This window comes from Apteryx mantelli, chromosome 4 (genome assembly GCF_036417845.1).
Source record: "Apteryx mantelli isolate bAptMan1 chromosome 4, bAptMan1.hap1, whole genome shotgun sequence".
NCBI lineage: Eukaryota > Metazoa > Chordata > Aves > Apterygiformes > Apterygidae > Apteryx > Apteryx mantelli.
The window spans coordinates 89,279,343-89,306,839 of NC_089981.1; the positions used below are offsets into that span (position 1 = coordinate 89,279,343).

Below are 27,497 nucleotides of genomic sequence, written 5' to 3' on the forward strand. Positions count from 1 at the left end.
ACGATCTCCAAAAGGAACAAAAGGGCAAATGAAGCTCTGACACAAATGGTTTGAAACCCTCTTTCAAAGTTCTGATCTACTTCACTGATCAAAGAAAATGAGGATGTCAGAACTGAAGAGAAGGTAGAATTTCTTTGTCAGTTGACTCAGATAAATCCCTCAACTCCTTAATCCCTGATATTACACAAGGTGTTTTGAAAGAACAGTGGGTGACAAAACTGACTCTTCTAATAGGAGGTTAACTTCTTCCTACACAAGAACCACTCTCCAAAGGTCTTACCAGATATAAACAGGAAAAAATGAGGTCCTCCTAATCGTAACCCCGAGCCCTGCTCCTATTAGAGCAGCAGTCCTACTTCGGCTTGTACCGGCCACGCTGATATTCACTACCCAAACCCCAAGAACATTAATATCCTTCAGTAGGACGTAACGACCTTCCATCCTTCCCTACCTCTTCCTAAGCTAGACCTTTCATCGCCTCTCACATGTACCCATGCGAAGGGCAGGCTCCTCTCCCGCGGGCATAACCCCTGGTCGTCACTCACAGAGAACATGACTTCTCCTTTCTCCAACAACTGCTCTGCGCGCAGTCGAGCTGGCCAGGAAAGCTTACAGAGCTGTCCTCAGCAGTGACTCTGCCCCAGCGACCGATAAACCGACAAACCTGTGACCCCAGCCACCGATAGGGGATCTTTTCTGAAAGAGATTGTGAAGAAATTAAACAGTCAGATGATGCACCTGAAGCTGCTGCTGAACTACCTTATACTGCCAGACTTCTTATGGGAGCCAGAGAAGTCAATCATGGAAAAGAAGATCTGGAAGAAAGTCTGCAAAGTCAGCCTATCCCATTCCACAAGACAGAGGACTATACCTAAAATTACTCCTGGCAGTTTTGTCTAAATTTATTCCTGCAAATAACCCCTGGCTGAGATTCCAAGCTATCTTTCACGTTTTTGAAGACTGATCACATCCTCCCATAACTTCAGGTCCTCTCTGAGAGGCTTCAGCAGACAGAGCCACTAGCCAGTATCAACACAATTTGCTTGCTCTCACACATTTTATGAAATAAAAAAACAAAACAAAAATCAGTATTTAGATTTTAATGCTAACTTCACGTACCGAAGGCGCACAAAGGATCACATGCAGAATAAAGAAGAAAATCTGTGGACATGCTGTTTCGGGGTCGGGGCACAGCTGGTAACAAGTCCTGTTTACGGTAATGACACCAGTGTCTCAGTGACAAAACGTGCACTTTCTTTAACGTCTGCACGGTAGAATGGTAGAGCAGGAGGAGGGATTAAGTTGCTAGAGCCAGTTCTGCAGAGCTGTGAAACACCTTCTACTCCATTTGCCACTAAAGAAGATGTCACTCAGCTGCTGCGCACCTATTGCCCAAGCTTCGGTTATCTGGCCTTTATAAATGACCACATCGAAAGGAACTGCAGCTAAGATTTTTAACCAAGAGCATGACAAGGAGTTCCCCAGACTATAAATGCTGACTTAAACAAAGTCTTAATGCCAAAATAGTGAAGGAAGCAATTATTAAAAAAGGATTAAAGGATGATTTTGGTATTTGTAGGTTCCAAACAATTATCTTCCTTCAAGCTCAGTCAAAACAAAGAATCAAGATCTGGAACTCTTCATATAAAATAAAAGAAGAGCAATAACAAACAGCAATCAATAAGACCTGGACAAATTAACTTCATAAATGTCATCTGGGGAGATTATATGCTTTGCTGACAAGGTAACGGTGCTGATAACGAAATGCTTAGATTTCTCTAAGTAACATGACTGGATGTTACATAATGTTTTGATTACAGTATCCAAGCATTATAAAAACACAATATACATTAAGTGGATTGAAGATTGATTAGCTGCCAAACCACCAACCCACAAACCACTGCTCTTCTCCACCCAGTATATTTCTAATAGGCCCAGCACAGATCATGCTTGGCCCTACACTGTTCCGCATTTATACCAGTGAACCAAAATAAAACAAACTCAGCACTAATCAGACCTGCAAAAAATGATGAGGGAGGCAAGTAGCCGAAATTCAAATGATGTCTGGACCAGGGAGTAAATGAGATAAAAGAAAACAATCTGTGTTTTAATATGGTCAAACACGAAGCTGTACATCTAAATGTACAGCAACAAATAAGAACCATATCACGACATCCAAGAGACCTAAAGAAACTCAAGAATGAAGTTCCTGAACTGCTAAGGGTGGTATGTAATCTCTGGCTTACTGCAAACTACATAATTCAGGAACTAGAGTGCAGAAAATATGCCGCCTTTTCTTTTAATAATCCTGGGGAGATTTGGAAAGCTATAGGCTGCTAATCTGCTAAATTTGAAGAAGCTATAGTAAATAACATAATTAGTGGATGAGTCTTCTTCAGAAGAGGCAATATTGCTTTTGAAAATAAAAATCATACTTTACAAACCCATTAAACTTCTGTAAAGGGGCCAACAAGCAAAAACACGAGGATGTTCTCAGGCATACAGTCTTCTTGGCTTTCCGAAAGGCTTTCAAAGTCTCTGCCAAAATCTTTAAAGGAACTTAAGCAGAGGTGCCAAAACAGGAAAATTTCTTGCATGGATAAGTAATTGGGTACAAGATAGAAAACAGGAATGAGGAGATGTTGCAGTGAGGAACCTCATGAAGCCATGACATATGCCCATGGTTATCCTGTAGCTTGAGCAGTATATGTAGGTCTAGCCTCCTTATCTCAAAACTGATCTACTAGAATTGGGAAAAGTTCTGAGAAAAGCAGCAAGAATAAGCATAGCATGGAATGGCTTTCTATATAAGAAACAATCAAATAAACTAGGATCCTTGAGCCCACAAAAGAAATGACTACTTGAGGATGCAGCAGTGGTTGGCAAAACCACACGTGGCCTATGAACAGCAGGTAGGAATCAGCTGTTCACCCCCTCTTCCAGTACAAGATTTAAAGGACAACTGCCCACGTCCATGGAAGAGAAATCCAGTAAGAGTCACTAAATACCCCCTTCGAAATCACATCCACCTCAGGAATTTCTTGAGGCAGAAAGAGAGGGTGGGAGAGCGTCATGAGGAAGTACGATACATGTCCCCATATGGGTCTTTTTATGTTAGGAACAAAGAAAATTTGCTTTACATTCAAGATGAAATACTTTAAAGAGAGAAACCATACTTCCAGCCCAATGCATAAACTTACAGCATATTGCCATGACCAAAAAAGCAAATGCAATCATGGCATTTTATTATTAGCAAGAAAATAGCAAGTTAAAGCAGGGATATGAGCGCCTATGTAACTGGCATAGGTTCAACACCTAGCGGGTTCCCCTACTACCAGCCGCTTGTGAGAAAGACTGCCAAAAACGTCAGGTGGGTTTCTGGACAGCCAAAAGCTATATAAGTTCCTACAAATATATCTTATTGCAAGAGACTCAAGGAGTTCAACCTACGTAGTTTGACAGGGAAAGGTAAGGGGTGACCTAACTTTAAGTGTACTAAGTACATGCACAGGAACAGAAATTTATGGAAGGGTCTTCGATTTAGCAGATAAAGAAATAAAAAATGGCCAAAAGTAGCTCACTAATTGTTCAAGCAGGAGTGATTCAGGAAAATCCTGCAGACTATCAAGTCGGCTTCACGCAGCACTCATCAGCACAAGTTAGCACACCAGTGCTTTCTGCTCTGATTAAACACCGGAACAAGGCAGAGTGCTTAATCTAATGAATAATTTATGAGGTCAGGGTCATTTTGATATAAGCTGCTAGTAGGGTGTGTGTCTTCGGGGGGGGGGGGAGATCCCTCCTCATCTATTCTTGATTGGCTATTCTTAATTATGTACCCAAAGGACATAAAAATTAGTTTTTGTCCTTAAATTTGTATTTACAAGATTTCTGTCTTTTATTGGAAGCCCAATTTATGTTCAGCACAACTATTTCAACAAACAAGCAAAAAAATCAACAAATCATATCTAAAAATAAGTATTAGTTATATCTAGCTATATTTACATATATGAACATTCATTTTCTAAAATTACGAAGGTAGTCAACAGGACTTACAGGGGGAGGAAAAAAATAAAAGAAAATTGTCTAGGAGAACTGCTGTGTGTGAAGACAACAGCCCAGAAGACAAATTTAGCATGTAGGGCAAACGTCAGTAACCTAATTGCAGGCTTACATGGGGTTTGCTTTAGTCAACTTAGTCATGCAAAACACTCTCTCCTATTCAAAATACTTTCTCCCAGAACATCTAGTTACTGTTGATGGCGTGCAAGGGCAGAGTTCTCATTATCACGATTTAGCCTGAACGTGTACAACTTGCAAAATCTTAAATTGTCTGATCAGCTCTTCCACAAGCCAGTAAGTTCCAGTGTGTATCAGCCACTCAGTAAATAGGTCATGCAGGAGCGGAAAACAGCCCCCTCTCTCGTATTATCGTCCTAAATCGATGACCTTGCTTAGAATTACTGGTTCAGTTTAAAAAGCAATAGATTTCTTAATAGAGAAAATAGAAAAAGTAAACAAGATATTAAAAACTTCATATATAAATATATAAAAATATAAATATATATATGTATATAAAGTTTTGCTTATTCCAATTTCCCTCTGTAGCATTTAAATTTAGGCACCTAATGTCAGAATCAAAATTAACACCACCCTCTCCACCCTCATAAGCTGCTTTGGATATACATTTCCTAACTAGATTCAAATTCCTGTCAAAACCTTGGTGGTTGTGCTATTTGAAAATGAAAAGATAAGTCTGTAAATAGATATTATATACATTTTAACAATTTTAACTTTCGTAATTCAAAGTTTGATTTAAACTAAGGTAAAAACAGCAGAACAACTGGCATTCAAGTCTGCTCTGACTCAAAACAGGAAAACCTATTTTCAGAATGTTTTTTTGGTTAGATCCAGGGAAGAAAGGCTTTTGCATTTTTAGTTTTAATACTGAGTATTAAACCTGGTGGAGAAATTGCTGCTAACGTAGTTAAGTGAGTATTTTCCAGTTATCTTATGTTTTAACATGCATATTAATAATAATTACAACACTACGGATGGTGGTAGAGCAGATATCAAATCAGCATATTCCAGTCTATTTGAATGACAAAGAGTTACAAATTTATCCTCTTAGGTGATCAGCTGATCCAGTAACACTCAAGAGCAATCCCTGGAGTTTGCCCCTCGATGCACAGAAGACTCCCTGTCATGCAGTCTGCAAAACACTGCGCCTTAAACGCTCTCCCCCAGGACCAGTCTTGCCCCACTCCCCACAAACAAGCAAGAAAAGGAAAAGGAAAAAAATACCGACAAGTGTCAGACAACGGCTGCTTTAACCCAGGGTCTGGTATCTGACCAGCAAGGGAGAGAGAGCGTCAAAATAACGAAATTCTGGAGCGCTCCCTCCCCAAAACATCCCCCTCTGCCCCCCCGGCCATCCAACGTGCAGCCTGCGCGGGCTGGAGGTTACATCTACACCACTGACTGTAGCTGCAGTGGATGAACCTGTCATCCGTGAATTTATCCCACTTTTTTAACTTAATTTTCAGCCTGAACAATAGTATATGGCAACAGGTTTCACAGTTTAATTATGTTGTAGGTGCTCTTTGGTTTAAATCAGATGATCAATAATTTTACTAGATGCCTCTTAGTGCTCGCGTTACATGAAACCACCCACAGCTCCTATTCACATTCGCTATTTGCTGTTTCTGATATCTCACTTAAAGCAGAACGAATAAAACGGCATGTCGGACACAAGACATGCACACGTGACATTTTTATCATAACAGTTTTTTTCTGTTTTATTTTCTATTCCTTTCCCGCTTATTTCTAACATCCGAATCACTTTTTTGACTGATGGCGGTCACTGAACTAACGCGTACACAGAAGTGCACAGCACAGCTTTTCTCTGGCTAAGGCAGCTTTCTCCCCCAAATGACTTTGAACTTACTGGAACAGAATTTAATTCACCAAATTTTTAGAACCTGCTCACAGGGTAAGAGATTCTGCTGTGACTCATCGCGACCATCTTTTTTTTTTTCTTACCCAAAATAATTATACATTGCCATTAAAATCAATCCTTTCCAGGTCACTTACAAATACGTTCAACAATTTTGATGCTGATGGGGTTTCAGCGCTAACCTCTCTGCCATGGGAAGACTGGCCACCGTTGATACCTTTGATTCTGCTCATCAGCCGGTCACTAATCGACCCCGCTTATTCCGCGATTGCTTGGCTTCCGCAAGAGACCCTGGGGGAGGAACACTGCCAAAAACGCTGTGGAAGTTCAGGTATATCAGACGTGCCCGAGGACCCTTAGACACATCCTTAGCTGTTTTATTAAAGTCGGCTAACGGACACAGAAACCACAATTCCCCTCTATAAAACCCGTGATATTTCTCTTCCTACCAGTGTCACCCTATTGATACAATTACTAATTCGACTGTTGCTTTGGTTTCCAGCAGCTTCCCTGCCTGGAAGGAACCGTTAACTTCCGCTTCGGCCGCTACCCGACACCTTCTTCAAAACCAAACTCGCTATCTGACGCCTCCCAGCCCTGTGACGCCCTGGCTGGTTATATACCGCTATTAACAGTTGAACAGATTCCTATCAAAGCTCCTTTGGAGTTCTTGAAGAGACACCACCTGCCCCGGCAACTGGCTGCTCTTCACTTACCTTTCTGTACATATTTGATTGACACACTAATTTCAGAGAGTATTCGACTATACAACAAATACAGCTATAAAAACACTTAGAAGATCATTAAAAAGGAAGACCTATTAGCAAAATAGGGGGCACCCTAGCAATTATGGGAACAGGTAATTATGGGAAGAGGCTACAGAGGCAGAGTAGATGTTTCAGAACATCTGAAACGTCAGAATAATGAATTCATCTTTGGTTTAGTTATGGTTTATTTTACAAAGCTTTCTGGGCTAGTGACAGCTAGCTAGTACTACAGGTGTCCAGCCTGGAACCACAGACTGTTCTGTTATTTAACATCATAGATATGTTAAAGTCAGCATTTATTATTTGATTTCTTTCACCTGGGATGTCCCTGTGCTAAGTACTGCAGAAATAAATAGGAGGATCCCCCCCTCCAGTAAAAAAAATTACAGGGGGATATAGAGCAATGATTTGCATACCAATATATAATTTCCATCAAAACACAGACAGCAAAAGCATTCCTGAAGCCCAGTGGCCATAATCATTTCCTAAGCCTTATTACATTTCTATACCAATATTAAAAACACAAGCAGCAACAGGCATATCCAAGAAAATACCCAAACTATTGTATCTAAAAGTAGTTTTCCAATTACAATAGCGTTTCGGTGCTCTAAACAAATGGCATTATATTGCCCTAAGCTTTATCACCAGCAAGTTATTGCAGTACACAGAAAAACAAGGTTAAAATATTATCCCCAATATTACGCTCTACTGCTCTACCGACCATGGGGAGGGAGATCAGGAACGGATACCCTGGTCATGGAAATCCAGAAGAGGCAAGAAGCTGTATAGGACAGCGGTATGGATAAATAACAGAATCCACATGAAGTTTCTCATGTCTGTAGATTTAAGTCGGCCACCCTAGAATACCTAATCGATATTTTTACTTGTTTTCCATAAAATGCAATAGTAAGGCATTTTTTCCAGAAAACCAAGATCACTTAATTTAGGTGGAGCAGAGTATGCCCGGCTGGTATGCCTGGAGCTGAGCTCAAGGGCTCAGGGAGGCTGTGGGCAGCACCGCACAGGAGCACCGAGTCCCTCCGAACGCAGGCGGACCCGTCCCGGTGCCCTGCCAGCTGCTCGAGCCCCCGGCCCCCTCCGCACTGACACCCCAAACCCCGGCGCCCAACCGCTCGCTCTTCTCCCGTCTCGGCGTAAGCACAAAACTCCACGGGATTCTCAAAAAAAAAAAAAAGAAAGCACCTGCAATTAAGGGTCTGAACAGTCTAAACGAAGTCTTAATTAGGGTTCAGACTTGAAGCATCTGGCAACAAGATCAAGAAAATCAAGAGGGCCCAAAGAGACTATTTTAATTGGAGGCCTGAGGTGTCCGGTCTCGTGGGCTCTGCCCCCGACAGCCGCCCTGCTGAGGAGCAAAACAGCCGTGTTCCCCTTGCTGTCTTCTGGAATAACGAACGAGCTGGGCCGCCACGGCATGAAAGTTTAGCGTGAGAATCCCAGGACAGCGTGTTTGCTCCATCCGTCCTCCGCTGTTCAAGCCAGGTTCTCCCGCAGCTCAAACCAGCAGCTTCACAGCTGCATTAGCCCATCTCTCATCAACACCCCAACGAAGCGCCATTTGCTACCGGCTGGGGAAGAAGTCTTGCCATATTTAATATCAGAATGTCATACTACTGCCAAGGAGGGTCTAAAAAGATCTCCTTTTCAATGCCCTTACTCGAATCGCTTTTAACTTTGTGTTCAGAAACTCCTGGGAAAAAGTCACAGTTGGCCGGAAACACCCTACTTTCCCCAAGAAATATGTCGGAGTGAAAACTCTGAAATCACGGAGAGTTTCTCCGGCTTCGTTAGAATTTGAGGGTACGCTGGGAGCATTCTCCTTTCGTCAGGCATTTCACCTCATGCGTTTCTTCAAGTGAAATAAAGACAGAAGATAAAATTTGTTTTAGCGGCAGTCAGTTTGGGTTCATCTCCTAAACTCTGCCTCCCAAGGCGTTTGGTATCAGAGGTTACTTGAGTACGAAGAAGAGACAACCCTTCCTATGGAGCCTGAAGGTTTTCTTCTGCTTTTCTAAGGAGAATATTTGCTTTGGCTACAACTTCCAATTGGCAGCTTTGAGGGGGAAAACAGATACTCACAGTGACACCGTTTGACAACATTATGACTTCTAAAGAGTCATTAAGAGTTGTCTAATTCCCAGAAAAAGTGCACTTTAATATTTCCTGTTACTTACACTTAGAAATTCAGATAAATACAATTTCAGTAAAAATGATTAGTTTGCCCTGATCTTGTTTCCAAACAGCACAGTTTAATTTTCAAATGCTTTAGTTAGTTGAAAATCCAGTCCCATCTGCCCAGTTCTCGTTGCTGGAGTAATAAAGCCACATGGGCATTAAAGGCTTTTCTGCGGTGGATGTGCCTGTCCTAGGGTTCATATTTGGGGTCTCGCTTTTCCTTTTCCTTTTTTTTTTTCCTTCCCCTGAATGTGCCAATTAATTCTTCAAATTATTAAAACCATATAAATACAATATAAAAATAACAATTATTCCAAAGATTTTCACTTAGTCTTTTCAAAAATATGCAAGTCTTAAATGATTTTTTAAAATCTATTATGCAAAAAAACCAACTGTAAATGAGGTTTCTTGAAAATCATTAATTGAATGAACACAAGAAAATGAAAATAACACATCAGGGAATTCCTGAGCTCTCCTCCGTAACAGAAAACACCCATAAAGAACACAAAAATACTTCCTGAGCTGGCCTGTATTAAGTTATTTATTAATCTCTGAAAGACACTCTTCCCAAGAAATAATTATTAGTTTCACCACACATCTCCCAATCATTTGGTGATTCAAAGTAAAATAATGATTTGCCCTTTTTTTTTTAATATATATATATTTTATCCCTAAATGGGGGGGGGGGAACAGAAGTGTGGTTTGAAGCTCAGTATCTTGGTTATTTAACGAAATAGCTTTGACTTGTATTTGCCTTAAATCCCTCTGCTATTGAGAATATAAATTAACGCCAGCAGATTAGCAGTGGTATATCTGGCTGTAGCATATTTACAGTGGGAACTTGGATGCCCAGTACATAAAGAGCTTGGAAAAACCTGTGAATCACTGCTGAAACGTGTTCCCATGCACTCACTTTCGTAGGATACGGACTTTTTAGGTGGATTTTTGCAGGCTTGATCTCTGCTAAGGGTGAATTTCCCAGAGGCTGGTGTAGCATCCCTTTATCCTATCCTACTGCTTTCATAACAGTGTTTCCCACCCACAATTTCCAAAGGCATCTAAACGCCAAGACTTCTGCAACTCTGAACCTGCCGCAGAAGGAGCGCTCGCTACGGACGCCTGCCTCCGAGCAGCTTGTGTTAACGATATCCCCATCTGCGGGCTGCACGTGCTGTATGTACGCCGAGCAAACACGGGCCTGGGACGCACACCGATAACGCGGCCCAAGGACCTCAGCTAACCCAGGAGGCACCGAGTCCGGGGGTCCCCGAACTGCCCGCGGCTCGAGCGAGCACCGCGCATTCGTGTCGTCCCGTGAAACGGGACAGCACACTGAGCAGGGTCAAAATCAAATCTGGCAGAAAAGCAGGGCTTTAAACCACGTGATTTTCCCAATCTTAGGCTCAGCTGAAGCGCTCATGAAAATGTATTGCAAGGGAAATGCACTGGGTCCACGTTCTACAGCGCCGGACTTGCCAACAGACGCATTTCTTTCCATCACTGCAACTTCTCCCAGCACAGTGACTCATGCACAAACAGCATCAGAATTGGGAATACAACCAAGGCGTACCCACCTATATAAGCATGATTTAATTAGTCTGCAGAAGTTTAAAACCTTGCTGACAAATCTCTAGATTTCTTTTATTTTGTTCTACTTTTGCTTTTTTACATTTTTTTCCTTCTAAAATCAAGCACTCCACAAGAAGAAAAAAAAATCAGTGTAGTAGCTTCTACTCTCAAATTATCCCACCCAAGCCTCCCCTGTAGGTCTGGCTATGGGCAACCTGGCATAATCAGTTTTTGGCAAAGCTTGCTGAATTTTTGAAAGATCCTAATTTGAATGGTTTTATATGGAATATTGTTGGGAATGATGCAAAATACTATCACATAAGGGAATTATGAATGTGTGAAATTAGCATGCTACATGAATGTTATATTTATTCCAATTTCAGGTTTAAAATATAAATTTCAAATCAAACTATTAAGAAAATACTCAAGTTTTCAAGAAAATATCCCAGCAAGTGTATGAAACAGGGATAAATAATTCAAGATTGCCTTTTATGAAGATGTAACTGGTTCTACGGTCAAGAGAAGAGCACTGGATGTCGTTCACCTTGACTTTAGCAAGGCTTTCGATGCAATCCTGTAGCTAAACTGGTGAGGTATGGTTTGAATAACTGGACTATAATGTGGGTGAAAAATTGGCTGATTCACCAGGCTTAAAGTGTTTTGAACAGCAGTATGAAGCCCAGCCAGCGACTGGTTGCTGGGAGTGTTTCTCAGTGGTTTCTACTGTTTCAGGTCTTTCTTACTGACCTGGACGATGGGACAGCGTGCGCCCTCAGCAAGTCTGCAGATGATATCGGACGAGGGAAAGCAGCTGACACACTTGAGGGCAGGGCTGCTGTCCAGAGGGACCTCAACGGGCTGGGAGAAACCTCAGGACAGAAAAACGAGACAGCAGCGTGCCCTTGTAGCAAAAGCAGTTGATCACTCCCAGGCCTCATTAGCAGGACAGTAGCCAGCAGGCCAAGGGAGATGGTTATTCTCCTCTCTTCAGCACCTGTGAGACCACATCTGAAGTGCTTAATCCAATTTTAGGCCTCCCGATACAAGAAATATTTTGTCAGACTGGAGCAAGTCCAGTGGAGGCTGCCAAGACTGACTGTCAAGGCGCTGGAGCACAAGGATGCACAAGGGAAGGCTGAGGGAACTCTGTTCAGCCTTAAGAAAAGAAGGATCTTATTGCCATCTTCAGCTACGCAATGCAAGGGCATAGGGAAGAGACAGCCAGAATTCTTGAAGGTGAACAGTGGAGGGGCCAGAGTTAATGGGCACAACATGCAACAAGGGAAATTCCAATTAGATATTAGAAGGAAATTTTTTCACCAGGGAGAATAGTTAAACCCTGGACCACGGGACCAGAGAAGCTGTAGAATCGCCATCCTTGGAGATGCTCAGAACTTGACTTGGCCAGGCCCTGAGCAACCTGATCTATGCTGGCCATGCACTGAGAAAAGGACTGGACCAGAGACCTCCACGGGTCCAAATTAAATCGTTCAATTATAATAGTGATGACCTTCAAGCATAAGAGTGCTGAATGCTGGTGTTAGTGGCACTCACCAACAGAAATGGTTTAGAACAGAGATGTTTTAAATAATATTTTATGCTTAAAGGTTTTTTGATCTGGAAATACAATTTACTATACAATTATGCCCACATTTCTCTGTATGCATTTTCTGATTCACTGGGAGTGAAGCTGTAGGTATACTGAATTAGGAAGACCTAGGAGAAGATTGGTAATAACAGGGAGAGGGAGGAGAGGGAGGAGCAGGAGGAAAGAAGGAAAAACCCACACATGCTCTCATATTAGCAATATGGAAGATTATTTTCTTCACTAGAGCATTCACAAACTGTAAGGCAGCAAGATGTTTCCGGTACAATCTGCCTGATGAGTACGGACTGCCTCAGCTCAGTGACTGTTCCAAAGCCATGTCACCATAAAAAAACATACATCACACCATAGGCGGATTATCACCTTCTCTGGTAGCAGGGAACGTTGCTGGGGAGAAAAAAAGGCTTCATCTTCGCTGGTGGTGTGGGAGCCAGTGGTAAGTATAAGTCATGGAACTTGGAGAGTTTCACTCCAAACCTGGACACGGGGTTCACCTCCCTTATCTTTGATAAATGCTAGTGGTAACAAACCAAGATCCTGTCTTGAAAAGACTGTTAATGCCCTTCAAAGAAGTCAAGGCTGACTTAAGAAAATTACTAAGAAAACATTAACAAAATTTTCATTCAAGAAATCACTGTTCAGTGCAGACAAATTGAATTAAGATATATTGCATCTTTCCTTCTTGTGAAAATTAGAAGAGCAATTCTAAATTTTTTAACCACTTCTTTGCCTCCTGGCTTCTTCCAGTTCTCTATACCAAAGCTCCCCTCAAAGGGCTCTCTCTCTCTGGCAAGATATTCCTGATCCCAGCTTGGGGACCCAGATGCTCAGAGAAGCTGAAAATGTCATTGTTCCGTGACAAAGTGGAGAAGCTTATCTTAGCTCTCAAAATCTGTTTATAATTTTCCATTAATACACTTTCCTAGCAAGGAGCACAACTACTACGTCTCTATTCTCTTCCTTGATTACTCTAGTTATTCAGGAAACACTGGCAGCTTAGCAACAGATTCTCATGACCTAGAGAACTTCAACACACTAAAAAGCAATGTGCGTGGAATATACAAGAGCTAAAGCGGAGAAAAAAATGGTGGTGAACAATTAAAGTCCTCAGGTACTGTTGACAGACCTACTTCTGCATGCATTTTCCCATATACATCTTTCATTATAAATGTACAGACACTACCTATAAACGTTAGCAAACAAAACTCATCTCCCAAATGGTTTTTATCCACGTTTGTTTGACTACATTCCTCTTATCCCTTAATTCTTAGGAGCAATTAGGTTTTTAATTAAAGCTCAGGTAAAACAAACCAAAAATCCTCAAAACACAAGCACATTAAACATGCAACATACATTCATCGTTTTTATGGGATGCATTTAATGCCCATACATGGTACAAAATTACTTTGATTTCTATTATACTCTGAAATAACACTACTATCACTCTCAGTGATTTCATTCCTTGGTGCGACTAGTTCTTATATCTTGCACCTTTTTGTAAAAAATTGATACTTGGATCCATTAAAACAAGAATGATTCATGTGTGGTTTTTTCTTTAAGAAAACACTGGTTTTAAACCATTTCTGTAGGAAAGATTTATAATTACAGAATACAAATGGGAGACATTTTGTAATCAAAATTAAATGCACATTGTCCCTTTCATAATGCTTGATTTAACCCCGTGAAAACATTTCCCCACCTTTTGTTTCAGCTGATCAGACAGAAGTAGAGTACTCATTACTTTTTAAATATTCTAAGTGTGCATTAAATACATATGCATGCTTCCAGACAGCCAAACTTAAGCACCTTACCTTTTCGTGTCTCATCAGCTCTATCATTTCCATAATGCTAATAAAATGGTAACAACGATCCGAGTGGTCAACCATAGAGGTAGGAAAAGGACGATTCTGCCAAATGCTCCACTCAGACAAGGAAAGTTCACGAGTTCCCTCCTCTTTAGGCTTCTGCAGTTTGAAATTAAAGTTAGTAAGGAGATTTTAATCAAGAAATTGCTCAGCAAAACCAATGCTTACTTCTTTATCAGGAACAATAAACAATAAATACTCTGAAGGCAGGAAAGTTTCTAAACATTATCGCAAGGGTTTAAGTCTGGTCTAAACCAAAAACAATTATATGTTTTGTGTGATCATGGTTTTTCATCAGACAAAGACATGTTGTTTTAGATGGTGAAATGACACATAAACTCCATTTTTTCTCTGGATCAGGATAGAGTTTGCAGAACTTGAGTTTTTCTTTTAGTAACACTATGATAGTTATATAAACAAGGGAATGAAAAAGTATGAATAAAATACCATCATAAATACACAGCATCCTGTATGAAATTGTTAGAAGCAAAAATAGAACTTACTGAATACTGGGAGATTATTCTTTTCAATAGAAAAGAAAGATGTAGTATTTTGTTTTTCCATTTCTAATTTACAGAACTAATGTCAGAGACATTTCAGATACCTAATTCCTACATTTTTAACTTCAAAAACCAATATATAATTCTCAAAATTGCATTTTTAAGACATCCTTCAATTCAAAACATCCTTCAATTTCATAACTGATTTTGTTACCTAGTGTTTCCTCTAGGTCTCCTGTCAAAAGTAACATTATATTTAGATTAAACTCACTGATATTTCCTCCAGGTTTTCTAAAGTTTCAAACTGAATTTGAGGCAGTATCAGTTCCTTAACTCCATCGCTTTCTTTAAGCCTGTAAAGTCTGTCCCATCTTTCAAATTCCTCAGATGACAGAGACCAGTTCTCATGACAATGTATTTCCTTTGTGCCTAGTAGGGAAAAAAGAAAACGTTTGGGGAAAATAAGTTCTACTTTAAGAAAAAGAATAAACAATAAGGACTTCGTATGAAACCAGTCAAAAGAAAACATACTTCTTTCTGCCACAGCCAAAACCAGATACAGACAATCTGATGTTAGAAACAAAATATTGAAACACAGTTCTATGTATTATAATTATGGATAAATCTACCCATTAAACCATTATTTTGGGGGAAGACCTCATAGAAACAAACATACATAGATCTATAGGCATGTGTCAAACATCAATACATCCTGTGAACAGCACAGCAGTCAGTACACAAGGAAAACATAAGGCTTAAGTTTGTAAATGTGTTTCTCAAAGGCCTTGGGGAAACACTGCAAATATAAAAAAGTGATTTTTTTTTTAAATATGAAAAGTAACTCTTTAAATACAGAAAAGTGTCATTAATTTGCTACGCCAAAAATATTTTCTTAGTCATTCCCTCGATCAATCTCTTTTCAATTTTAAAATTGCATTTTCTGTGAGTACAAGACAAGTGCTCGGAGGCAGCTTCCTGAAGGCAAGGCCTGATGCTGCTTGGCTCGAGGACGGTGAGCTCCGGTGACAAAGAGGAAAAGGAGTCATTCTGGCAGTCTGACAGCAAGCTCCAATACAGCCGCTACCGCCTTTAACAGTTCCATGCAAGAAGAACGACAGATCCCTCAAAACTGCCATCAATGCAAGCAGCAAGGAACACCCAAAGCATCCGCATTAAAGAGCAGCTGGAACATGATCGCTTGGAGCCTAGATGCATGAAGCTTGGAGAAAAACAATTAAGTTAATTCGGCAACCACTGCAGAAAGGATTTGGGCTGAATCTGTAGCCAACACCCTATTCTGAATTAATGCCACTTAAGAGGAATCAGCCTGTCTCTCTCAATCCGCTGAAGTTATAATTGCTGGAGACTGTGCCCCCACAGTATGGTGTGACAACATTTATCAGGGACTCAAAAACAGACCCCTGAAAGTCTTGAGAACTTGGTTCAAGTCCAGTTGAGAAAGTGTCTTTCACAGCTGGAAAAAACTAACCAACACTGAAGCCTTTTAAGGCCATGTATTGTTTTGGTTTTTTTAAAAAAAAAGGAGAGCACGCACGCGAGAGAGAAAGATCAATATTGCTACTAAAATATTTCTGACATAAGTCTAGGAGTTGTTACACTCTTCATAACTACCACAGGAATGTAGTAGAGAAGGAAAAAAAGAGAGACCTGAAAGACCAGAAAACCAAGAACATTTATCAGAAAAGCATATCTCATGGTCTTTCCTTTTGTTGATAAGGACAGGAAAGGAGCAGGCTGGCTCTACCCAGCATCCATGCTCCAAGACGGAATATTTCAGTGGTGAACTACCGTGCAGTTCTGGACCGAGTGTTACCTGGACAAGGGAGAAAGGGCAAGGAGGAGCACTCAGCTGTAGCCAAAACCCAAGACAGCCCAAAGTGATTAAGATGACTAAAAATCTCTACTGCCTCATTTAAGACATTTCGTCAGAAAGAAGATGCAAGAAAGATGGCATGGCAAGCAACCAAGAACACATTTTCAAACAGCAAGTTGCTAAAGAGAAAAAAGGAGGCAAAGAGATCTAGTTTGGGATATCTCCCGTTCTTGAAGATGCTGTCAAGACAATGTACCTGAGCTCCCCTGAGCAGTTCAGGTGGCAAGTGTGCCACCAAAACACGTCCAGGGAGTCAACAAGAACAGCAGCTGACTTCAGTTCTCTGTGTTACAATCCCAGAGGGCATCTCCTCTGCTCAAAGACGAGAGGACCCTGCGATACCATCTGCTTCAGCAACACATGGTGATTGCACGGTCCAGCACTATGCAAGCATGAAGACCTCCAGAGGCTGGCAAAATCCTGTGACAGATACTTCTCAAAGCTCTGGGCTCAGTAACAGAGGTATCAGGCTTCTGCTCCTGAGCAGAGCAAATATTTTGGGCTGTCAGGACGAGGAGCCCCACAGCTGACAAAGCCCAGCGCCCACCGACAAAGCCCGAAGCAGGAGAAGGGGCGCGGAGGGGAATCCCCTCGTCTCGCAAAGCGGAACAGCAGGATCCAGCAGGCAATAGGTTAATGCCAGGCCCCGGCCTTACTCGGAAACAACGATTTCACACAATGTGAGGAAAGGCCTCACCGTCTGACCTAAATGCCTGGATACGTGAGGCTAACGGGGGAAAGCAGGAGCCGACGTCTGCTTTCAAGCTCTTTTGAGCCACTAAACCTACTCACTAGTACGAAGAGAGGGAAACTGAAGCAGATGCCACATTGGAGAAAGTTACCTTAAGGCAAATTATTGTGCCAGTTATCACTTCCACTTTTGAACATCTAACTCTTCCCCATTGCTGTTCTAGGCACCTCAGAGGAGTCAATGTCATAGACCCCGACAGGGCTGACGTTTCACACGGACTGAAGCCCAACTAAGCCGGGGACAACCAGCGACCCAGACTAACGTGGCTGCTATCAACAAACTTAACAGAAGGGAAAAGCTATGTCACGAGGAGAGTTCTGTAGAGCGCTCTGAAATCACAGTTTGATAAAAATCTAAGCAAGTTCTCCCATGTATTTGGACTAAATCAGGGATCCCAACAACCAAATAGAATATTACAAATCCTGCAAATTACCAAGTGCTCCATTTTTACACAAAGCCACTGTTCAGAGATTCCTGAAACTCACTGTGTGGATGAAGAGCTCTCAAAACTAAAAGAAGAAGATTCTTTAAGAAAAAGATGCAAAGACATTTCAAAAATACATGCACTAAATTATCAGAAATAAGTAATGAGTAACACATACACCAGCATCGCTCAGTTTATAGGTTAGGTTGGTGTAACCAATACTAGAGCAAAGGTAGGAAGTTTCCATTCTGGTGGTCAGACTCACTGGGGGAGTGGAAATTATTGTGAGACATGGATATTGCATCGATATCATAAAGATAGGCCCTAGCTTTTTTTACAGTACATTCTGTGGAAAGCTAAGCTGTACGCTAACGAGTAACTGCAAAGTACCAGAAAACCTTATTTAGTTCTCTCAGAAAAAATCTCCCACCTGAAGCTAGAGCTGTTGGGCTGTTTGGATATCTAGTTGAGAACGATCATTTTCTGCTCAGCTCAGAAGCTGGCAACAGCATCTCCCCTCCGTACGAGGTACCACGTGCTCACTTCAAGGGATAATTATCTCTAAGAGAAGTTTACGATTTATGAACGCAGCATGTTAGCAAAGACAGACATATCACTAAAATCGCTAATGTCATTTTCTGTATTTTCCTCCAGAACCAAGTATTGTCCTTTCCCCTGACCCGGGAGGGGAGCAGGAATAGCGCGGAGGGGCAGAGCAGGTGGCGTTAGCCTGCAGCTAGAAGGGAACGTCGCGGGTTGGGGGCAGGAAAGGGGGAACTGGAAGGAGGCCCCGTGCGGAGCTGGCAGCGCAGCCACCGTGACACACACCTCACCGCCGCTCAGCTGCTGCCAGGCTCTGCGCGTTCCCCCAAGAAACGGTGAGCGGCCGCGACAGAGCAAGAACGCTTCCCTTCCTCAAAGCGCGGCCATCCGCGAGACGGAAAGGGGGCACGGGAGGACGGCCGAAAGCAAGCAGCACAGTACTGCTGCTGGGGTTGCTCTCGATGTTAAGATTTGAGGTTTTCTGGGTTAAGATCGATGCTCGGGCTCCCACGAGCAGCACAGGCAGCTTGTTCGCTGCAGGCTCGGCTACACAAGAAAGATGCAGTCGGCATTTTGCAGAAGCTGCATCACTGGCCGAGAAAAGTAACTCAGAACAGGCGTAGCTGAAATAAGTAAAAAAAAAAAAAAAAAAAAACTCACTTAAACAAAAGAAAAATCATTAGGAAAGTTTTATGCAGGTATCATCCTGAAAACAGTGAGAAGGAGCAACCCAAGGGAGGCAAAGGAAAAATTCTCTTTTCTAATTAGTATACACAAAGCAGCAGATGATTGAGTTTTCAAAAGCCAAAGGCCAAACGTTGTCTTAACCAGATGAGGAAAGTTCATTCCTGTGAAAACCAGAGCAAGATCAAGCTGACAGGAGGCTCAGGCCAGGGGCTACATCCTAGCACAGCATACAAAGCAGTGTGCCCTTCTACTAACCCGGTACCATCCGGACAAGAAATCTCAACTTAAACCACTGAAGCACATGTCAAGAACAACAAGCTCTACAATATATTCATTACTGCCGGCTTTTTCATTTTTCCAGCATGACAGGAAGCACTAAAATAAGAACAAGAGAAAGAAAAAGAAAATAAAGACCTTTCTCTTCAAGACTGATCTTGAACGTCACCAACGCCAGAAGCAGATTGCCACTCGCTTCACGCAGCAAGGAAGAGGACTTTGATAAATCCGTATCAAGTTGGTGCTCAAGATGAAAAGTTTCAAGAACTTGCCCTCGTGTAACACATGCGGGACAGCAGTCAGTCATGCTGCTCCGCACCAGCCGCGGCAGCTGCTAGCCTGTCTCGCGCAAAAGGAACCGGCTGATCGCAGCCTTCGAAGCGCCGTGCCTGCAGCAGGACACACGTTCGGCAAATTATCTTCTTTACGCACTCGCTGCCTCTCGTTTCTATTTCCTGGCACAGACTTTTAGCAACGTTCTGAAATGATGTTTTTAATTCCACGTTTTGCTCGGCTCATTTTCGTGCAGGTTGTGTGTCTGTTTATACCACCCCTGGTTTTCGTTACCAGCCGCCACCTGGGTTGCGTGCAAAACCCAGAGGAGCAAGCTTTACACGGGGCTCCGGGGGCAGGATCGGAAAACCTCACCACCAGGAGCATCCCGGCAGCTGCGCCAGGGCTGCGCCTGCAGCACGGGCAGGCTCACGCAGCGCTGGTGCTGTAGGTGTCATGGATGGACTCATAACCTGTACCGATCCCTCTCCTTTACGTTTCTGCCACACAAAATGGGAGATCACATGAGCAGGCCAAGGGGAAAACTGCTTTCTTTCTGCATGAGTTCCCAGCTTGCTTCCCCTTTCTCTTTTCAGCCTTTTGCTTTCATTGGATAATGGTCAGAGAAAGATCAGATGTTTGCTCTGATAATAAGAAATTTAAGCTCAGAAGCCTTTAGGAACATCAACCCTTACAGTCTAACTACACGGATACTGAAATACAAAGCTACTGAAGTCTTTTAGGAGTTTCTTCCTTCAAAACAGTTCCTAGTAGTCTCTAATGCTAGTCTAAATCTAGCATGAAACTTTCCACGTATTTGCAGAACATTAGTTTTTTCCTCCTATCATAAAAGTTATATTTAGTATACTGAGTATTCCAGTGCCACATGAGGGAATCAGCTGAGGAGCAATTTTAGATTCACTTTTCTCCAGTAGTGTGTACTTCATTCATAAACTACCCCTGCTTCCCCTCCTTTTTTTTCCCCTCCCAAAATTCCTTTACTTTTAATGCATTTCTGTATTACTGTCATTTGCAAAGGTAGAAAGAAGCCGTTCCTTGTATTAATAAAATCATTAAGCCCAAGTGTGATAGCTAAAAAACAGATTTAGTACAGAATTATCACTAAACATTTAGTGACAATTATGTCACCTGACATAGGCATGTCGGAAGGCTTCAAAGGCATCACTAACATTCGCCTCTTCCGACCGTAGCAAGAGCTGGAGTTTCTGGCCCTTGCTCACTGGAGAAAGATGAAACAAACGTCTCATTTGAAGTACAGACGTTTAAAGACAGAGCAGTGATTCGAGGAACAGAACGTGGAATCAAAGTAGCCGTCAGCACAATATCCCAACTGAAAGGTTACAGCTGATAGAAATGACACTGTCACTACACACCCAGAACTCATGCAAACACACAGTTTACATATGCTGTAATATAACATGAGATAGCAGCTTAAACAGTGCTTACAGAAACACCATAATCCTCTTACCAGTGACACAGGAAAAGAGAGCAGATTTATTCTGGAGAGAACGAGATCCTCTCTCTTTGGAAAGCGCTCTTGAATTGTTTGGTTCGTATTTTTCCGTAGTGATGAACATTTTATGCAACTTTGGATTTATGCCGTCTGGAATCATACGTGGGCTATGCTGGTAAAAATGAAGCATTTTGTTTTCTGCAATGGCTTTGTGAATGCTCCTCTTGTTACACTGGCTTTGATTGTAAGTCTGTAAGAGACAGCACAAGTCATTTGCTGTTGGACTGTTTTTTTGACGTAACTTTATCAAAAGCAAAAGCACACCTGAGTATTTATGAGGTTTCTCATTATTTCATCATGTTCCATTACGAAGCTGCAAAATCTTTTACAAACACAACTAAAAATACAATACAAAGCCCAGACAGGCGACCAGATTCCCTCTTCCATGAATATGGTCAGTTAGGTCAACATAAGCACTTGTTCAAGTATCAGATGTGCAGTGTGACTCCATATTACAGTAATGAAAAGAGAGAGAGGAAGGAGCAGAAGGACGTAGATGAAAACAATAAAGCAATAAGGTTGCATTGAAAATACCATAATGATTACTTTAAAAAACAGTTACTAAATTCTCCTTTTTTAAGAAGTTTCCATTCTAAGGTATCTAAGTCAAATTAAATTTGAATGATCTTCTGTGTTTAGGTAAGTCATTCAAAGCAACTGTGGTAAAAAGCAAAGAAGTAACAAAGCACAAAGGTTGTTCTTTAAATTGCAAGTGTGTCTTAGGATATGAAATCCTTAAAATACACCAACCAAAACATAAACCTTGAACCAAAACATAAACCCTACAGCTATTTACAGTCTGTGAATTGATCAAAAGCGGGCACAGCGCGCTTCCAGAAAGAGAAACACACGGCCCTTGCCCGGAGGAATTCACAATCTGCCACAGACAGAGGGATGAGGCAAACTAGACTACAGCAGAAACAAGGAAAGGAGGTGATGCAAAATGAGGCACAGGGTTGTGTGTATTTGTCATATATACTACAAGGCCTTTTAACTACGCTCCGTTTTTACTGCGAGACAAAGCAGCAAAGTCGTCGATGGAGACAGGAAGGGAAGACAAGGGCTCCTGCACCGCCTCTGTGCCCCCCTGTTTGCATCGGCCTGAATCCCCGGCTACCAGCTAAGGCACATTCAGGTGAGCTGTCACAGGACATTAAAAAGCAAACCGAAACGCGGTACCTCCAGGAATACAGCCCAACTAGAAACGTAAAAAGACTCCTAAGTCACAAGTGCTCTGGGAACCCCAAGAATTAACAAGGTGACACCGCACGATGCGAATCCCGCTGCTAGACCGCAGGATATTTTCATTTGGGGCAACTGAACTTCAAAGGGGGAAAAAAAGTGGGGGGGTTACTGTTTTTTAGGGTGGGGAGGTGAGGAGGAGAACAAAGTGATAGAAGAATTCTGTAACAAAAATTCATGTCAAATTAAAAATTTCCAGACCTGCATTTTCTAATTTTTTCCCAATACAAGTTCTTCAAAAGCTTTATGGCTGACTTTAGAAGTGGTTTTTGTTTGTTTGTATTTAAACAAATTCACAGGAGTTAATAAGAGACTATCAATTACTTAGCTACAAGTTATGCGATACAGGAGAATCTCCACATTAACAGGAGAGCTGGAAGGAAACGGAATTTAAAAAGAAGAAAAAAAAAAGGCAATATTCTTCAGCAATAAAAGTTGATTTGATTATCTCAAAACAAAAACTACATAAAACGACTATTCTACCCGGGGCAAGGTTCTGCTTCAAAGATTTCTGAGCGAATCTGAAGAACAGTAATGCAGCTGCTTAAAGTGAAACTTTAAGGGATTCTAAGGGACCATATCACTACTCCATTACAGAGTGGAGCTTCCAATAGTAACAGTCTTCATAAGCAGCATGTGAAAATGTCTGTTTACAGATACTATTCACATTTATCATTTTTAACTCAGCAGATCCTTCAAAGAAGCCTTTTTTTCCCCCCAGGCAGGATTCTTTAGACTCCTCGCTTGGAATTAAACCTCTGCTACCTACAAACTTAAACCAGAGGCACAATATCAGCTGGAATAAATGAAACAATACCAAGACAAATTGAGTTTACACTTGGCATACACAGATCTCAGGTTTCACTTCACGAAACAGCAGCCGACTGAGAACTCGCCCAGCCCCTAAAAACAAAGCAAGACGGGACAGAGCAGGTTCCAGCCGGCGAGCGAGCTGCCCCTCGGGAAGCCTTGCATCCAGAAAGGGGCTGCACAGCGCAACCGGGAAGGTGCCGTTTCACGTGTCACTGCAGCCAGTCTAAGCGAGGACTGCTGCCGAGGGATCGCCCAGCCTCCTCCTGCTCTGCCATCCCCCTTGCCACCTCCGCGGGGTCCGATCTAGCCCTGGTGGGACCGCAGGGTGGAGCGGGTCATTAGCACATTAGTTTCCCGAGGGGCAGCCTGCAGTCGGAGAAGATTAACTATACCCCGAGCTGAGCACTGAGGTCCAGGAATTTAGCAAAAGCAGATTTCCACTTAAGCTGATCTCTTCAGACCTGACACGCAAGACTGCTGCGACTACGTGCTTGTCTGAAGGCACCGTGTCGTCAGCAGATCAGCCCGAGGGGCTTCACCAGCCCTCCACTCTGAGCTTCATTCCTACCTGCTCCACGGAGTATTCTGCAGCCTTGGCAAAAAAAAACACAACCAAAAAAACACAAAAAAGCTTTTCCTGTGTTTCCACTGATCATTTAAAAAATAAGAGTTATTAAGAACAAAGGCTCAAAGGCCTTAACGCTGAGAAAGCACACAGATTTTCAGGATATTACAGGCTATCAAGCTTTCCTGGGCGAAGAGGTAAAACGCTGCTAAGCGAGGCGGGGGTGCCATGATTTCGAGGCGAGGGTACGCAGTTAGGCGGAACGGGCTGCTCCCCGCTCCGCGGGTTCAGCGGGGAGGGAAGCGGCACGCTCACCCGCTCCTCCCGCCCTTCCGCGAGGATGACCACGATTCGGCCTTGCCGCTTGCGCCCCGTTCGGCCCATTCGCTGCACCAGGCGGATTGGGCTTTTCTGAGCATCGAAGCAGATGATGAGATCGACTTCTCCGATGTCTAAGCCTTCTTCCCCAACGCAGGTAGAGACCAGAGTGTTATACCCACCTTCACGAAAGCGTTTCACCACCTAATAATGGATTAAAAATAGATTGAACAGGTTATAGCTAGAGTGCTCCTTATACACACATAGCACCTTTTATTAGCTTCATCCAGAAGCTGAAAAACAGAATTATATTTTAAGGTTACAAATGCTCAGTCTTTCCAAATTTGTTAACTACTTCATTCAGAACTGATGATCAAAATACAACACACTAATGTTATCAACGTCTGAGTCTTCTTTTCTAAATAAAGGAGAAAAAGCACACCTTATTCTGATTTTAAAATGTATGTTACCAACTTTACAATTAAGTACTTAAAAAAAAACCCAAAACTTTTATTAAATCAAAATTTAAGGATAGCTCTTCTCTATTTGCAATAAAAAAATCCCCTAAGCAAACAAATAACTATTTAAATATTTCTCCACATTTTCAAATACGTAAAATTTAGCATTTCTTAATATTATGCAAATGTAAATGTATAAAATATTTCCATCTATACATTCTGTTCAGTGAATATAATCTCAGATACTCTAGCAGCAATTGCATTCCACAGGAATTCACTAATGATACTGTAAGGTTCAGTTTCTGCTATACAATCTATATTACTCATCCAAATATTTATATGAGAATACTCCTTAAAACGCCATTTCCTGTAACGAGTCTCATCGTCTCTTTACCTCAAGTTGCTCCTTCTGCGTGAAGCCTTTGGTGCTCTTCCCTGTGGAATGGCCAACGAAGGTCATGACTCTGACAAGCGGATGGAGCCGGGAAAGCATCTCGGCAATTTCTTGCACGCTATCCCGAAACGATGAGAAGATCATTACTCTGGTATCCATCGACTTGTTTTCAGTCGTGTTTTGATCTGCTTAATTTAAAAAAAGCCAAAAAAAAGAGCATTTTTGTATACAATTTTAAAATAATAATAATAATAACAATAATAAATAATAATGTGAGGACAGATCATCTCACAAGTTACAAATTCACAGCTCTCATCTGACCTAAGGATCAGAAGATTTTGTCCAAATATAGTGTATTTTGATTCCTCACTTAGAAAAAATTAAAAAAAATCTAAATAGGTGAATCTAAAATATCAGTAGATAACATTGACGATGAGGAACTTCTCAGTCTGTTTAGACAAACCTCTTCGTTCTCAGAAAATGCTCGGAGATATACCCAGCCAAACGATTCCTCCCTGCAATCAAAGCAGTGTTCAAATTTTGCAGAATTTGCACCAACTACAATGAGGATGTCTTATCTCTGCCGTACCATTATTAATGTTGCTTTGAAAAGCTCAGGTTTGCCGGTAAGTGCCTTGAAGTAAAGTTTAAAACGCCTTCTCCAAAGAGACTATAATGTGATTTCTCAAGTTGTTCCCTAAGTGCCCAGAGGCAGAGGAGGTTATCAAGGGACGGCAATAAAACCACTGTTGTCACCAGCCCAGCGCAGAGCGCGACACGCTACAAGAGCTGTGTGCCAGCACTCCATGATTTACTCCAAGGAGTCATCTGCTTAGGATCCTCACGACAGCACAAGAAGAAACGCCCAGAAATCTCCCTTATCTACTGGGATCGGTCTCATCTGAATGATCTGTCGTCACCATTCTTTTTATTACTCATTTTAATGGCAAAAATAACTATCACCTCAAAGAAAAGGGGAAAAAAAACCTGGTTTGATTAATTTACTCTGAAGTTGCGGATAGCAGGGTATTTAAATCAGCTGAGAAAGTGAAATATTGTGCCTTTTCACTCTGCAGAGGGTTTATTTTGACAGTAGCATTACAGTCACACCCGCATGTCGCAATCAGTCAAAAAATGCAGCTATTTCTTTAAAATCCCTTCAAAACAACAAAATCTATTTCCTGCTCAGGCATTTGACTGTCAGCCAATATACCACCAGGAAAACTAATTTCACAGAAACCCAGGGCATTAATGCCTGCTCCTCCAGACACTAAACCAACATGCCCATTACTGCATGCTATGAAGTAAAAGTCTACTATCTTATAAAGAGCAGCTCCAGCAGGATACCTCAAACTAAGGAAATCAGTACAGCCTGAGTGTGTTCCCTAGACACAGTCCCCAGTTGAAATCAAACAGATTTCAGGAGATAGAGAGCTCCTTTATTACACAATTCTCCACAAAAGACCTTTACCTCCTAAAAAGCAAGAAAAAACTTAGACAAAGAAGAAAAATCCTCAAGACTGAGTTTATAAAAAGATATTTTCCTGAATATATGAAGAGAAGTCACTTGGTGCTTGACCACGGTCACATGCTATGCCTGTACTGGTGGTATCAAGCTGTTTCCTGAAGTTAAAGCGTAAGTATGATTGAAAAACATATACATCTCTGACCAGCTAGCAAAAACCCCCATTTCACTTTTAATTTTGCATACAGATGCACAGAAAGGCTTTGAGCAGCTTAAGTCAAAGTAGTCTTTACTGCCTTAAATGGACAAGCTGAAGCTAACCATTTCCCCCACTTCTTCCTAAGATAAAGCTTGAAGTCACAGGTGGCTTACGAAGACTGCTGCCTCTGGTCACAGCAGATCTCACCCTCGAGGCTGTCAGCCAAGGAGGTCCCCAGCTGAGATGCCCTCCAGAGGTCCCATCCAGCTATTCTAAGCTAGTCTGTCTTTCAGACTACACTGTTTCAGTAAACTGCAGGTGACGTTGGAGGTCATCTAGCAAGTGCAGAAGTCAGTCCCAAGGAAGGCCTAGAAATCAGATGGTGAATATGACTCAACATTTTTAACTTAGGAACCAGAGAATTACAACACTGCTATAATATATTCTCCATAACTTGCCATGCAGAGCAGACTGAGAAGCCATATATTCTAGAACAGGTGCAGGTTGGATGTATTCTACTTACCTGAGTTCACATTATTTTCTGCCACTAACTTCACGTTAAAAAATAGACATGGAATAATGTTGTTCAGAATATTCTCATGACTTGAATAGCAATAATATTCAGTAGCGTCTGTTCTTGTATTGCAAAAGATTTTATACTGCTGCCCTTTCCTCCTTGACCTTACCTGAAACCAGACGTAGAAATTTGAAGACACTAGCAGCCCATAACCAATCTGACAAGTAATCCAGGTATGGAAGATTAGCTGGGAGAAGCTCATTACGCTGAGCCACCATTCTGTACGAACTGGCCAGAATGTGATCTTGCGCTTACCTGAACTGCTGCTCAATGCATCTCCCAAAGCAGGGGTGGACATGAGCGGGAATCCCAGCACTTAACCTGATCGCTGCACTGGTTAGGAATGGTTCAGAGCTTGCTCAGGCAACTTGGCGCTACTCACAGGAGTAACGCACAACTGGGACAACGCGGGGTTAGGTTTGGGGGGTTTCTTTGCTCCTGTTTTCTCCCAGAGAGATCGTGCGCTCACGTGAGTTTCCTGAAACAAATGCTGAATGTATTTTCCACTGCTCATATAGTGATTTAGGTTTTTATTTCAGAGTCTTCTGATGGAGCAAAGATATATGCAATTAAGTTTGGAATTTTAGTAAGTACTCAAGTTTTTACTGACAGACTTGAGACAAAT

At 41.9% G+C, this 27,497-nt stretch overlaps 1 protein-coding gene across 1 annotated transcript in view; it reads right to left on the reverse strand.

Annotated features, from left to right (window-relative positions):
* FANCM (FA complementation group M) overlaps positions 1-27,497 on the reverse strand; it is a 76,939-nt gene that overhangs the window by 14,974 nt on the left and 34,468 nt on the right. The window contains exons 9-13 of the mRNA XM_067295715.1: positions 24,632-24,816; positions 23,777-23,983; positions 20,797-21,031; positions 14,731-14,888; positions 13,906-14,058 (exon numbers count right to left, since the gene is read on the reverse strand). Coding sequence (XP_067151816.1) covers positions 13,906-14,058; positions 14,731-14,888; positions 20,797-21,031; positions 23,777-23,983; positions 24,632-24,816 — 938 coding nt within the window. The remainder of the gene's footprint in view (positions 1-13,905; positions 14,059-14,730; positions 14,889-20,796; positions 21,032-23,776; positions 23,984-24,631; positions 24,817-27,497) is intronic.